Raw genomic sequence first — 15,935 nt, forward strand, 5'->3', positions numbered from 1 at the left:
TTCATGAAGATATCTTCAATGGAAGGCTTTTTCATCTTGATCTTAGATCATAGACTTTCTCTGAAGATAAATCATTGTTCTTCATGCTCAAATAATCTAATAGCACGGCCTATTACCAACCATCACTATTGCTCAGTGATGTGATATCTGTTCTAAATAGATTTCAGTAGGTCTTTGATCTGTTTACCGCATGCTCTGATTCCATGATTGTCTATCAATCCTTCTTCCTTTTTGACAAGGAGGGGTGCATCTTTCCATTGTTGCATTTGGATGATAGGTCTTGTGTTTCATTAATACTGTAATGGCTTTTGGTATAATACTTTCTAAAACAGTTATGGTTCATTTTATAGTTCAAAAGTGTGCATTAAAATTGCTTTGGTGTAGTTGTTAATTGTTTTAAGTGTCCTCCTTCGACTTTGATTTCAGGATGCCAGTAAGTCTCTTAATTTGTTCATTCACATCCTTCCCTTTGATATCTTTATATTCAAGGTGTCTTATCTGGAAGAGATCAAATTATTCCTAGTCTTCTTTATCTGGTTCAGTTTGATTTTTGGATTCAAGTTCAAAGCCTGTAGGCAGCTCACTACATTTCCTTATTGTATGTAAAGAATTTTACGCTCATTGATTTTAAATAATATTTCAGTATCATTTAAGAAACATTCCATAAGATGCGAGGACTTTTAGTTGGTGGAACCAACTAAATTGGATGGAACCAATATAACTTGATGTCATTTCTCTCTCTCTCTCTCTCTCTCTCTCTCTCTCTCTCTCTCTCTCTCTCTCTCTCTCTCACCTATCTGTCTGTCTATTCTATCTTTCTAATTTATGAGATAACTTGGTTCCTTACCTTTTAGTTTGGAAATCATACTGAATTCTGTTTAGAAGAGATGATCATGGATTTAAAGCTAGGTAACCATGGGTTTAAAAAAAAGCACCATGCTTTATATCAATTATTCTCGACATTTTTGTATTGTTGATATGTCTTAAATAAAGAAAATCTTCCAAGTTGTTATCAAATGTTTTCTTGCATTTTCACTACACCTGAATCTATATTATGTATTTCCAGTTCATGAACAAATGCAGAATTCTTACATAATAACAATAATGATGAGAATAATTCTCCCCAAGAGAATATAAATTCTTTTAAGAAAGGGGCTATGGGACTGACTATTCCTTTGTTGTTTTAATACTCACAGTGCCTAGCACAAAGTCTAGAAGCAGTTAATAAATACTTGTTGAAGGTTTTAGAGTAAGAATATGGAACTAACCTTCTTTAATTCACCTGACTGCTTCACTTGGTCAGATCTGAATTGTAAACAGTAGAGCACATCCATAAAATAATCCTGCAATATTCTGGTTCCTCTGTCTTCAATTTGAAAACTAATTATACCCAGTATTCCACTTTTACCCTTTCTTTAAGGTTTTTAAGCAATTGATACCGGCCAGCCTCAGGTCTGTGGCCTTGGCATCTCCATTTCTCACTTTTGTACTTTTTGGTCCCAAGATATCACTCGAGGTTCAGATTTTAGTTAAGAGGTCAGTAGTCTGAAGGTACTTCAGGGGTGGTGTGAGGCTCTTGGGATTTTGTTCGTCATAGTCACATTTCATCCTTTCCCCAAATGAAAAAGATTTTAGACCAGTAAGGCTTTCCCTAATCTGGCCTGCTTGAGCTGAAGGCTGACGCGAGCTTTGAGCACTCTAAGGAAGCAAGTCATTTTCACCTGCGTAATAATAGGTTCTGTAGTAGCGAGTCAGCAACCGCGGCAGGAGGAGGAGCAGTAGCGGTAACAGCCGCAGGACTAGGAGGAAAAAGAGAAGGGGGAGGAGTGGGAGGAGGAGGAGCAGCGTGGCAGCAGCAGCAGAAGAAGCTGTGTGATACTGCAGCTTCCCAAAGTCCCTTATACAAGCGGCATCAGAGAATAATCCAGCCCGCCACTGCCTCTTAGCCAGCGTAGCCTCTTCAACCTATAAGAGACAAGTGAGTCACTGAGTCCAGCAGAGCCATGTCTGTGCCGCCGGATGAAAAAGACGAACTGCTGCTCCTGTCTGGCCCTGGGTCACAGTGGTTTGGGAATGGGAGGGAGGAGGAGGAGGAGACGGTGACGATGAAAGGGTTTCACCGGCCACCGTCGCTGCCTCAACAGCAATCCCCGGCAGGGAAGACTTGCCGGAGCGGGGGAGAAAGCGTCGGAGAAGGAGCGCAGCAGGAATCGGGCTCAGGCAAAGCTCGCCAAGAGGAGAAACACCCTCCCGTTGCCATGGAGACTGCTTCCGCAGGTAAAGGCGAGGTGCCTAGATGCTCTACCAATCTGCGTAGATTCTTATTGCTAGCTCTCCAACCCCACTATCCCACCTCTGCCTTCCTCCACCACAAACTCCTTTTTCTCCACTTCTATTGAGACGAGCATTTGGAAATATGAATAGACTAAAAAGAAAAATGATTGTATAAATGTAAATAAGAAATAAAAACAAAATATTTTGATTCTCTCTAGAAGAAAAAAATGTGTATATAATTGGCCTAGGCTCAGTGCCTCAGAAACAGCTTTAGCTTGCACCTCCGGCTCAAGTTTCTTCTCTCCTTAGGGGTAGGGGGCTTCTAGTTTAGCTCGCTGAGATAATTTTTTTAGGGCGTGTTTCCACGCAGTGTGGGCGCTAGCAACAAGGGACTAGAACAATAAAGCAGCGCAGACGGAGGCCCTCAGCCCCTTCACAGATGTTCTTGGTGTGTTATGGTGTGTTAATTCAGGAGAGAGAGGCGATCATTATTCTTCACCACTTGCGGTTTCTTCTTCCTACTCCCCTCTTACGACCCCATCTAATTCCTAACGCTTTTTTCCCCCCTGATCTATTAGAAAGGCAGGGTTTCCAAAGGTCTTGGGAGCTAGGAGTACCCGCCCTGAACTTATTTTCTTTCCCTGCGGGGCACTGTGCCTTCATTCTGCCGAGATGTTTATTAAAACTTCAGATGCACAAGTGGAGTGCACACCTTGGTAAGGGATTTTTGTTGTTTGAGTAAGAAATAAGTGAAGCTTGGCTCCAGAGCAGCCCGGACCAGACCCAGAATATTTGACTCACTACCTTGAGACAGGTTCCTCATTGCTCTGGTACCTAAGCGTCAGAAAACTGCCCAGAGCATTGATCTTTTTGCTCAGTCGGACCTGTGAATCAGGTGCTGTCTCTTGGCTGGACCTGAGGTGTCGTAGGGAGCAGCAGGGTTATGAGCCAGAGCTGCGTTTCTAGAGCCTGGGGTAAGTGGTGCTGTGAGTTGTGTGCCCAATGTGGATGTTATACTGATGCAGACCATTACGATACGAATTCAGTAGTATCGTGGGGTGGGACGGAGAGTTGCACAGTTTTTGGAAATGTAGCTTTTTAATACAAGGGAACCTGATAGTGGTGGGAGGATTGAATTGGGAAAAGATGATAGTGTACTGTTTATTGGTTGGTCTCTTGAGCAGGTGGTGAAACATGACCTGTCCACTGGGAAGGGGAGTAAGGAAAGAATGAGGAAAGGAGAGGAAGGAAGCCAGGAAAGCAAGGAGAGGGCTCTGTTACACCTGCCAGGTCCACCTCCTCACCCCACCTCTCTAAACAAGTAACAAATAAGGTAGTTGGTTAAGGTGAGGACTCCTTTAGTATGATGATCTAGTTCTTGAAGGATGGAATTTCTTAGGCATCTTTTACTCAAAAGATGTGCATAGAAAAAAAAAGTTGGGAAATTGGACATGGTTGAAGAGAGGGATATAATCTGTGTTTTATTCCTGGAGTAAGGACAAAAAAGTAGAATGATACAACTCAGTAAGGACAAAGGCTACAAAAACAGAATAAACGTAGAACAAGAAAGAATCTTCAGAGACCATTTAGGCTCCCTCCTTCAGTTTACAGTTGAGGAAACCGAGGCCCAGGAAGTGACTTGCCCAGGGTCACACAACAGAAAGCTTCAGAAGTGGGGTCTACAAGACCAATGGTTTTTCTGCTGTATCAAGCAGCCTCCCAATGACTGTGTTTTAAAGTGGAAGGGGGTTAATCATAATAAAGACAATCCATCAGACTCCTTTTCTTGTATGCATTTGAAGAATCCCACACCTCTACAACTGATTTTTAAAAAGTAGAAAAATATAGTAATTGAATGTAGAATAGCAGAATTAGGGATTACAATTTTTTTGTCATACAAGGGAAAATAACTTTTGTTACTAGTGATTATTGGTTGTAGCTGGAACAGAACTAAAAATCTTTAGTGTAATTGTAAGATCATTTTTAAAGGAAAATTACTATATTTTGAACAAATAAGTGTTCTAAAGGTTAAATGTCCAGGGAAAGGAAGTTTGTAATCGTGTATTTATATTATTCTGATATCCCTTCCCCATTTACTTCAATTGATGTTGGGGGTATCAAAAGCACTAAGGAGGCTAAAAAATATTGGAGGTGAATGAAACAACGTAAAGGGAGTATAGTTTTCACATGTTTTGCTCCTACTTTGAATTATTTTCATCTGCTGTAGATATTTCTTTCGTGGGATCTGAATATTTTTTATTCTTTTATATGTATATTTTTTATGAAATAGACATGCACTACCACAAAATACCCAGATACCAGTAATAACATAGAAAGTTTATAACTAGGCTTTACAGTTTCCAAACAAAATTTGGACCATATTCAACATGTCTCCCTCCCTCTCTAGCCAAAAGCAAGGAGAGGAAAATGTCGTTCACCTCATTTGTTAGGAACAGTGCCCTTTGGGACTCAATCAAAATTAAAAATTGATTTAGGCTTTGGAGAACAGTATTGTAAACAGATTGCCATCTCCCCCCTCCATAAGGATTAACTTGTGAGGCAGATTTTAGAGTTTAAGAATTCTGTTTTCTGAAGAAGAGGCCATGCCACCTGGACAAAAATTCTGTTATTTATTTTTATACATTGGTGGTAATTAAAGTTTCCTAAGAAACATTTCCAAAAATATTGTTCAGAATGATGTCATTTATCTGCTAAAATGAATGTATGTTTTAATATCATTAATGTAACCTCACACAAAAAGCCCAAGACTGTTTTTAGATATTTTAGCCCAAATCTTTCTTTCTGATTAAACTGAAATATTCCCAATGAAATGTGAAAGCTTTCACATTAACTAATTGGTCAATCAACAAACATCTTGTAAGTGCCTGCTACTTGCTGGGCACTATGCTAGGCACTGGAGATACAAAGACAGAAGCTTAACAAACTACTCTATCAAGGAACTTGTATGCTATTGAGGGAGATACCATGTACATATATAAGGATATGAAGAGTAAATACATGCAGAATAAAAACAAAATACAATGTAATTAAATAAAAGGAAATAAGAGGAGGTCACTAGTAGTTGGGGGTGGGAAGATCAGGAAAGATTTTGAGTAGAGAGTGGTGTAGGTAAACTAAGTTGTGAAGGAAGGAAGGAACCAAAAGGCAGAGATGGGGAGGCAGTGCATTCGGGTGTAAAGAGGACTATCCCATGGAACATATTCAGAATTCCCTTCCTCATTATTCTCTGCTATGTGGGTCCTGCTTCTGGCCACGTGTTAAAAGGAGTGCTAAAGGGAGTCGACTTTTTTTATGATATAGCAAACCCTAAGTGTTAACCTGGTTCTCCCCAACCCTGAGACGGTATCAGTGACAATGAACAGTGTCAATTAAAAGAAGAGATAGCTTCAACTTTTTCCCTGTGGCAAGTAGTGCGCTCTGTCTCTAGAAGTCCTATGAGAGATATGTCCTAGGCCAGGGGAGGGCTCTTTCCCATCATCTCATCACTGCTCATGCATGGAGCCTGGACTCATTTAGGAAAACTCATGCCTGAACCACCGGCAGCCTTTTATTCTTTGTGTTTCCTTTCCTGAGCAATGATTCAGCATTAACCTTGAGGTAAATGTGTCCAGGCTCATATGGTCAAGAGGTTCAGATGTCTTGGGCACAATGAATGGATCCTGACTAGTGGTAGGGGAAGCTTCTACATAGAAGACGGGCCATTGGTAAGAGGACTTGACCAAGCTTGGTCATTTTATCAGCAGATCTATACTGGGAGTTGTTTGTACAATGCAGTCTAAATGAAATGTAAAATGCCTGATCAGCAGTCCCACAAACTACTTTATGTTTTGATGAGATTTGAGTGAACCTTCCAGCAGATTAACAGCAGTTATAAGTTGTTACTGAATTCTGTTTTACATCTTTTCTTTTTCAAGAGTAGGTTTGTGTGTTCTGTTTATTATTCCTTTTGTGAGTAGAAAATACATACCTATTCCATGCCTGCTAATTATTCCCCCCTTTTGGGAGGAAAGCGCTAGGCAGTGAACCTAAACTAAACTTTAAATAATTTATCCTCAGCTGATGGTTGGAGGTTTAACAAGTCAAATAATGAGAGAAAAGGGAACCATAAAGGCTAAGATCCCAAGGATTGACCCCAATCCATACCTCTTGCTGGTGACCAGAGTAGATAGGCCCCTTTTGGAGAGGGAGTGAGCATTGTACACCAACTACTGTGGATTTGGTAATAACAGTGTTAGACAAGCTAGTTGGGCAGCCTGTGCAAAGGCACTGAAACAGAAGAGAGAGAGGATTGTGTCTGGGGGACAGAGACAAGTACACTCACAACAAAGTGTGGGAATAGGAGTGAGTAATGTATAGTGATATTAGAAAGATAAACTGGGGCAAGGTTGTGGAGGGCTTTAAAAACAAGAAGTTATATTTTATGCAGAAGAAAAAGGAACCAGTACTGTTTATTAAGTAAGAGAGTGAACAGGTTAGATCTGTGCTTAAGGAAAATCGCCTTGACAGCTGTATTGGAAAAAGGATTGGAATGGGGAGAGGCTTGAAGTAGGGAAATCAATTAGGAGGCCATTGCAGTAATACAGTTGAGGGGTGATGAGGTCCTGAACTAGTGTTATGGCTAAAGAGAGGAACATATACAAGAGCTATTGTAGAGACAGAAACAGAACAATATGACAAAAATAAAACCTGTTTGTTATTTCTGAGATTTCTTAATCAGCATGTAAAAAAGTTCTGCTGAGGCAGCTTTGATGGTACAATGAATAGAGCACTGGGCTTGGAGTCAAGAAGACTCATCTGCCTGAGTCAAATTTGACCCCAGATGTGGAGGTCACTGTGTGACCCTGGGCAAGTCACTCCTGTTTGCCTCAGTTTCCTCATATGTAAAATGAGCTGGAGGAGATAGTAAACCACTCCTGTATCTTCGCCAAAAAAACAAAACAAAACAATCAAACCAAACCCAAAAAGGGATCACAAAAAGTCAGATATGACTAACAACTGAACAACAACAAAATGTTCTCCTGCCAAAGGAATATATAATAAACTATATGCAAGCTCTAATACATTAGATATGTTAACAAAAAATTTGTAAACAAAAATATATATCATAATATTCCACAAAAATTGTAAGAGTAACAATTTTGCCTTCTTGTAATTCTTTACCTTATGCTTAAGGAACATATAACAGGGATGCCAAAGGAAGAATAAGGTTATATCTAGATGGTTAAAGAGAAAAGTGGATCATTTATCAATGCCAGGAATTTGATACTTGTTATGAAACCAAACTTGTGATCTCATCAAGGTAAGGAGCTCAAAGCAGAGCAGTGCTTTCTCTGCAATTTATAATCTTCTTAATGAGTTGCTTGAGGCCAGAATAGGTAAAGTGACTCCTTTAGGGTCACACTGCCATGTACTACTAGTGAATTTTTCAATTGTTTTGGTCTGACCTTTTTAACTAGTTTATAAAGGGTCAGGATGCTTCTCGTATAGACTTTGCAATCATTTAAAAATACTTATATACTCTATTTCTAAGCAGTTGTTTTTGAATAGCAACTAAATTATAAGCCCTTTGAGAATTAGAACTATATGTTATTACTTCACAGAATCCAATGGTGTCATAGAATCATAGAGTTGGAAAGGCCACCATAGGTTATTGAGTTCGACACCATTATTTAACAGATAAGGAAACTGAAGCCCTGGGATGTTAAGTGACTTACCCAAGGTTACATAAATAGTAAGTATCATTTTTAGTTGTTTTTAGTCAAGTCCAACTCTTCTTGACCCCTCTGGAGTTTTCTTGGCCAAGATATTGGAGTGGTTTGCTATTTCCTTCTCAAGCTCAATTTACAGATGAGAAATCTGAGGTAAACAGGGTTAAGTGACTTGCCCAGGGTCACACAGCTAGCATCTGAGGCAATATTTGAACTCAAGAAGAGGAGTCTTACAGACTCTGGGCCTAGCACTCTATCCACCGAGCCACCTAACTGCCCAGTATTAGAGGGAAGATTTGAACCTAGATCCTCTGACAATTAATGTTTTTTACATCTTATCCAGCCCAACCCATTCATAAATAAGTTTACCTTCTACAAGTGCTATATAACTTCCACTTGGAAGACTTTCAGTAAAGGGATCAAAGCATGTTGTTTGTATTTGGATTGTTGTATTAGACTTTCTTTGTTTTATTTATTTTTAATTTTTTATTGTTAAAAATATTTTATTACGTGTAATTGGGAAATATTTAACAAAATTAATAAAAATATATTTAAAAAGAAAATAAAAACAATAAAAAATAAGATGATATCATAAAGACTAGCTGAGAAACCTGTCTGCTTCCCATCTAATACCAAACTTAACATAAAGTAAAGCTCTCTATATGTGAAACAAATGTACAAATGACTGTCTTAAATCTCACATGATTATCCAAGCTTTAGCTAGAGGGTTGTCTGTTCATTCCCAGTCAAACAAGATGTCAAATTCCTCCATCAAACAGGACTTTACCCTGCCCCCTTACTTCCTCATCTTTCCTATTCTGTCCCTCTGATCTTTATCACTTGTCGTTCTTTAAATATTTTTTTTCATTCAGCAAACTAAGCAGGCTAATGTGTTGATTTAAATTACAGTTAAAGCCTCTTCCTCAAGCTGTATATATGTACTGCTTTAAATTTCCTCCTCACCAACTTTTCCCTCTTTGTTCTTTAATTTAGAGGCTGTAAAATCATCCTTAGATAACACCCCAATTTCAGAAGGAAACTTTTAAGCTTCTTGTGTCTCACTAACAGCATACAATGTTCTGGCATCCAACTATTTTGACATCATGATTATCCAAAAGATTGTAAAACCAGTATGTTGCCTTCTCCAATCCAGACCCAGGTTTTGACTCCTTATATACAGCATTTTTTCAGAATTTTGAAGCTTTTATTTCCTTTTTTTTCTTTTTTCAAATACTTTATTAACTTCTGATTTATATCATTCATTTCTGCCAGATGTTGAGTTACAAATTTTGTCCCTGTTTTTCCCCTACCCACTGCCCCAAAATAGCAGTCCCACAGGATATCCCCACCTCCAATCTGCTCTCTCCCATATTTTCTCCCATACCCCCTTCGACTTTTCCAGTGGATCTCTATGCCCCAGTGCCTGTATATCTTATTTCCCAATTACATGTAAGACAGTATTAATAATAGTATATATATACACATATATATTTGAATATTTGATTTTAAAACTTTGAATTCCAGATTCATTCCCTTCCTCCCTTGACAGCCACCCTTACTGGGAAGAGAAGCAGTTCAGTATAGGTTGTACATGTGTGTCTAATGCAAAGCAATAACATAGTAGATATATTGTAAAAGACTGACTATATTTCCCTCCCTCCTATCCCACTTCCCACTTGTTCAATTTTCTACTTTGATCCTGTCCCTTTTCAAAAGTGGGTGCTTCAAACTTCCCTCCTCCCCAGCCTGTCCTCCCTTCCATCATCCCCCCTCTCATCCCCTTCCCCCCCTACTCTCCTGGAGGGTGAGATACCCTATTTAATGTGTATTTCATTCCCTCCTCAAGCCAAATTCAATGGGAATAAGGTTGACACATTCCTTTTTGCCTTCCTATTCTTCCCCTCCATTGTAACCATTTTCCCTTGCCTCTTCTATATGAGATAGTTTACCCCATTCTGTCTCTCCCCATCTCCTCTCATTATATTCCTTTCTCACCTCTTAATTTCACCTTTTAAGTATCATCCTTTCCTATTAAATTGGTCCTGTGCTCTCTCTCTCTCTCTCTCTCTCTCTCTCTCTCTCTCTCTCTCTCTCTCTCTGTCTGTCTGTCTATCTACTATCTATCTATATCTGTAAACATATATACACACATTCACATATATATTCATCTGCCCATATACCCTCATATAGAGACATATATATTTTTATTCCCTTCAACTATTGAGAAAAGTTTCATAAATTACAATTATTGTTTTTCCATGTAGGAATGTTAGTAGTTCAACTTTGATAAGTTCCGTATGATTTCTTTTCCCTGTTTACCTTCTCATGCTTCTCTTGCTTCTTGTATCTGAATGTCAAATTTTCTATTCAACTCTGTTTTTTTCATCAAGAATGCTTGAAAGTCCTCTATTCCACTGAATGACCATATTTTCCCCTGAAACATGACACTCAGTTTTGCTGGGTAGGTGACTCTTTGTTTTAATCCCAGCTCTGTTGACCTCTGGAATATCATATTCCAAGCCCTTAGATCCCTCAGTGTAGAAGCTGCCAGATCCTGTGTTATCCTGATTGTGTTTCCACAATATTCAAATTGTTTCTTCCTGGCTGCTTGTAATATTCTCTCCTTAATCTGGGAATTCTGGAACCTGGGTATAATATTCCTAGGAGTTTTCTTTTTGGGATCTTTTTCAGGAGGTGATTAGTGGATTCTTTCAACCCCTCTTTTGCCCTCTGGTTCTAAAACATCAGGGCAGTTTTCTTTGGAACTTCCTGGAGGATGATTTCTAGCTTCTTACTTTGATCATGGCTTTCAGGTAGTCCAATAATTTTAAAATTATCTCTCCTGGATCTATTTTCTAGGTCAGTGGTTTTTTCCATGAGATATTTCACATTGCCTTCTATTCTTTCATTTCTTTGGATCTGTTTAAGAGCATCTTGATTTCTCATAAAGTCATTAGCTTCCATTTGCTCCAATCTAATTCTGAAGCAATGATTCTCCTCATTGAGCTTTTGAGATTCTTTTTCCAACTGGCAAATTCGACTTTTTAAAGCCTTCTTCTCCTCATTGCCTTTTTGAGCCTCTTTTGCCTTTTGAGTTAGTCTGTTTTTCAATATGTGATTTTCCTAAGTCAGGCTGTTGACTCTTATTTCATAATTTTCTTGCATCGTTCTCATTTCTCTTCCCAATTTTTCCTCCACTTCTCTTATCTGCTTCTTAAGGTCCTCTATGGCCTGTAACCAGCTCGTATTTTCCTTTGAAGCTTTTGGTGCAGGACTTCTGACTTCACTGTCTTCCTCCTGTTCCATGCTTTGCTCCTTTTGGTCCCCAAAACAGGAGTCTAATGTTGGAATCTTCTGTCTGCTTTGTTTCCTTTGCCTGGTCATGTCGTCCCTCAGTCGCTTGACCCCTGGGCTTTTTGCCACTGTAGGACTCTTCCACCAGACAGGGAACTTTCATCCCAAACACTGGGGTTTTCTCAGCCGCTGGAGGTATTAGATGGGTGCCCTCTCTGAGGTTTCCACATGCTCTGGCAAGCTGGACACACACCCCTGGACCTCCACCCTAGACTGCAATCCAGATCCAAGAAGGTTAAAGCAAAAACGATTACCCTTCAGACTGGTGCTTGGTTCCCCTAGCCAGGAGCTGAAGCTGCCATATGGCGCTGGCTGGCTGTGCCAGGGTCTCAGTGGCTTTTCACCCCAGGGGGCAAAAGCCATGCACTCCCATTTATGGGGTCCCAAAATCCAGACTGCACTGACCTCTCACTTTGTGCTTTGCATCTATGTGTTGATAAATCTGGAAATGGCCACACCTGTTGCTGATCTGGAGTCCCTCTGGCCGGAGCCTGGTCAGGCCTGCCCTGGGGCTAAAGGCTTGGTGTGGGGCTGGGTTTGGCTCCTGGAGCACAGCAATGGCCAATTGCTGCCGGCCTGCCAGGCTGTCCTCAGTGGGAGGTTAGCTTCTCTGTGTCATTTTGTGGGTTCTGCAGCTCCAAAGTTTATTTAGAGTCCCCTTTTTACATGGATTGGGGAAGGTGGAAGCCAGAGCTGCTTGGAGGTAGTGTTTCTACTCTGCCATCTTGACTCCACCCTCCAGAGCTTTGTAGCTTACCAAGTGCATTATGTTTTGTTAAGTCATTTGATCCTTCTCTTTTTATTTTTTTAACTGGATCGTTTAAGATTTGTGGAGAATTACATGAATTTCATAAAAAATAAATGGGGAAATGTATACTAAATTTCAAAAAGGAAAAAAAAGGTAGATTCTGAAACTGCAAAATGGTAAGTTTGATGTTGATAATTGGCAAAATCCTAGACTTTTATTTAACAGATGGGGAGTGGGCACTTTGAAAAGAATGAGGTAATCACTACTAGTAATCATGTCTTCACTAGGAAATATTCACACCAAACTTACTCTGATTTTTAAAAATTGGATCTCTAAGTTAACTAGTCAGGAGAATTCCATTTATATAATGTTTCTTAACTCTAGCAAGGCATTTAAAAAAACAGCAAAGTTTTTCCTCATGTCTTTTTTTAGGTTGGAAATTGAGAAATATCTGGATAATAGCCCTCCTAGATAGATTTGTGCTGGTTGAACAAGTATAGCTAGAATTTTGGTTAATGATTTGATGTTAACTTGAAGAAAGGAGGCTTCTTGTTGCATGTTGCTGAGCTCTGTGACTCTATCCTGTCTTTATTGAAGACTTCCTTAGGCTGGAAGACTGCTTTCATTTTCCTCATAGTCTCTAATGGGAATGCTCTCTTCTCTTCAGAATACACCCAAAGTGATTTTGTGATACTGGACTCTCAGGATTGAGTTTATTGGTTCATAATCACAATCATCATCATCATCATCATGGTATTATTAATAATTGACTTTTATATAACATTTAAAGTTTTTACATTACTTTTTACATATTACCTCTCAATAACCCTATGAAATGTTATCCTCATTTGACAGTCATGCAAGAAAACTGAGGAAAGAGAGCAAGTGACTTGTCCAGGTCACAGAGTTAGTTTTTGAGACAGGATTTTAACTCAGACCTTTTTTACTCCAAATTCAAAATATCCATTATGCCACCTAGCTTCCAAATGCAGCCTTGTTTTCAGTCATGAAATTTTATTATATGCTAAGTTTATGGCGCTCCATCCATGTTACTTCAATGCTTAGATAACTATTTTCTTCACAAACATTTGTTTGTTGCAAACAAAAAAAAAATAAACAGCTAAATAAGACAGATTTTCTCCTAACTTATAAACCAGAATAATTTGAATTGACATGCAGGTCACCAACCTTCAACCCCAAAGTTCATAACAGGCACTTCTTTAATCTACAGTATCATATTTTAGAAAGACATTAACAACATAGAAGATGAGGGAAAGGATACAACTTGAACAATGAGATATCTGAAGGATTATTTGAAGAAATGGAAGATGTTAATCTAAAGAATAAAAGACTAAGGGCAACATGATAGATATCTTTAAATACTCCAAGAGCTCTTATGCTGATATACAATAGAGTTTTAGCTACTTGAGGGTCAAGGGTTGTTTTTTTTTTGTCTCAGTATCTCTAACACCTAGCACAGTGACTTGTACATAGTGGGCATTTACTATATGCTTGTTGAACTGTGGCTTGTACATGGCATGTATTTAACATATACTTGCTTGTTGAACTGTTGATTTGAAATTAAATTATGTGAAAGAGGGTGTAAAACTTGATTCTTAAGAGCAGAGGATATAATACAAAATCCCTCTTCTTGGTAGACAAGTAGGTATTTGTGATATCATTTTGCCAGAGTTGATTATTAATATTGATATTTACTGATATAATTTGTTGATTGCTTTGCTAGATGTTGCTACTACAATGTTTTTGTTTTTTACTTGTTTGTTACAGGGATTCAGTAATGGATGTGTATAGAGAACTGACTATGATTAAAAAACAAAAACATCCAACACAAGTCAGTAAAAGAGAGAGAAAAAGAAAGAATGTAGACCTATTTTATTTTGCTCTTAAGTGGAAGACCTTGGACTAAGAGGTGGAAACCAGTAGGTGGCAAGTCTTTCTGACAGCTAAAGCTGTCCAACAATGTAACAGGTTGCTTCCTGAAGTAAGATTCTCTATCCTGGAAATATTCAAGCAAAGGCTGAAAGGTCATCTCTTAGAGATGTTGTAGAAAGAATCCCTGCACTGAGTGAGATGTTGCAACTGTTGACTCAGAAGATTCTTCATAACTTTAAAATTGCATTAATTAAAAAAAAAGATTTGTTTTCTGACTCAAAATGAGAGCTAGTATACACTAAATGACTTGACAACTAGGTAGTATAGTGGATAGAGTATGGGGCCTGGAGTCAGAAAGGTGAATCTTCTCAAGTTCAAATCTGGCCTCGGACACTTACTAGCTCTATAAGCCTGGGCAAGTCACTTAACCCCGTTTTCCTCAGTTTTGTCATCTGTAAAATGAGATAGAGAATAAAATGGCAAACTCCTCCAGTACCTTTGCCAAGAAAACCCCAAAAGGGACCACAAAGTTGGGCACAACTGAAAGTGACTGAACAATAACAAAAATCCACTAAATGACACATTCTGAGATGATATTAGAATTTACAGCTCCAAGAGATCTTAGAGGTCACCTTGTCCAAATCCCCCTTATTGTATAAATGAGGAACTTGAGGTATAGAAATATTAAGCAAGTTGACCAAGGTTACACAGATGGTAAGTAGAAGATTAAGTAGGTAAGAGTCTTATATATGTGTGTGTGTGTGTATACATACACACATATATATTTATTTTATTTATATATATTTATCATATAACATATATATACATATACATATATATATAGTACATCCCCATGTTAATTTGCAACTGAGTCTGAGAAAATACAAGCATAAGCACCGTCTAATTTGAATTCATCTCTTCTGACTCCAAATTCAGTGCTCTGTTCACCACATTGTGGTAAAATGCTGTTACCATTTTAACTAGGGATACATAGAAAGAAAGATATTTTTTTTCCATATGGAGGTCACAATGATTCCAACTTTAGATGGCAGCATCATTTAGGTATGTGTCTCAAAAAAGAAAAGTAATAAGCAAATAAGATCAGGGACAGTACCCAGAAAACTACAACTAACTTCCAAATGAGAAGTCTCAAATGTGACAATTTCCTTAATATATTTATTTGAAATTATAGCCAACTACCTATTTGTACATGATCATGAGTATGCTAGTAGTCTAGTCTATGCAGTACTATTAATCCTAATGATTCTGTTCAGCCTTAGTCAGGTAACTCGAATCTGGCAGGCACTGACCACATGCCATGTAACTCAGTTTTCTATCTTTCTCTTTGTCCATCTTCTTCATCTCTAGATCTTTATCCCTATGTCTAATCTCACACATTTTTATCCTCCCCATTTTTATTTTTTTTTTCACTCTTAGGGGAGCTGAAGAATGGTCTCCAAAATAGCCAGATGCAGTGACATATCCTAGATTGTCCTAATAACTTATTAACTCTTAAATGTTTTTTTAAAAGCCACAACTTTTACTGTCTCCTATTCACCTTTTTCCCTCTCACTCTGGTGTATTGTTCATCATAAAATCATGTTTAGTGGATTGCCTCATGAACTATTTTTTAGTATGAACCTTTTAATTTAATAGTTTCAGTCTTTGATGATATTATACTACTTATACCAAGTTAGAACTCCTAGAGGATAGAGAGTGTGTCTTATATTTTTCTTGTATCCTCCACAGTACCTAGCACAGTAAGTTCTCAGTATATACTGTTCAGTTTAATCGAAGATTCTAGCATATGTTGCAATACATTTTTATAAAGAAAAATGATGTGTATTAGAGTGACAGGTAAGCCTTGGCGGTAATGGGATAAGAGTCAAAATAAATATGTTATTTCTGCCTCCCCTGTTAATTTCTAACTAAGCCTA

The 15,935-nt window shown here is 38.4% G+C and overlaps 1 protein-coding gene across 2 annotated transcripts in view; it reads left to right on the plus strand.

Moving 5' to 3' along the window:
* The first annotated feature begins 1,757 nt into the window (after positions 1-1,757).
* RTN1 (reticulon 1) overlaps positions 1,758-15,935 on the plus strand; it is a 277,572-nt gene continuing 263,394 nt past the window's right edge. Inside the window, exon 1 of one of the 2 annotated variants that reach the window (XM_069092057.1) lies at positions 1,758-2,277. In XM_069092057.1, the coding sequence (XP_068948158.1) occupies positions 2,004-2,277 (274 nt within the window). In that variant the 5' untranslated portion in view covers positions 1,758-2,003. The remainder of the gene's footprint in view (positions 2,278-15,935) is intronic. The other variant, XM_069092056.1, reaches the window with a different exon arrangement.

The sequence above is a fragment of the Petaurus breviceps genome, unplaced genomic scaffold (genome assembly GCF_028583685.1).
Source record: "Petaurus breviceps papuanus isolate PSGF00001 unplaced genomic scaffold, PetGlider_PUasm1.0 189, whole genome shotgun sequence".
NCBI classification, from domain to species: Eukaryota; Metazoa; Chordata; class Mammalia; order Diprotodontia; family Petauridae; genus Petaurus; species Petaurus breviceps.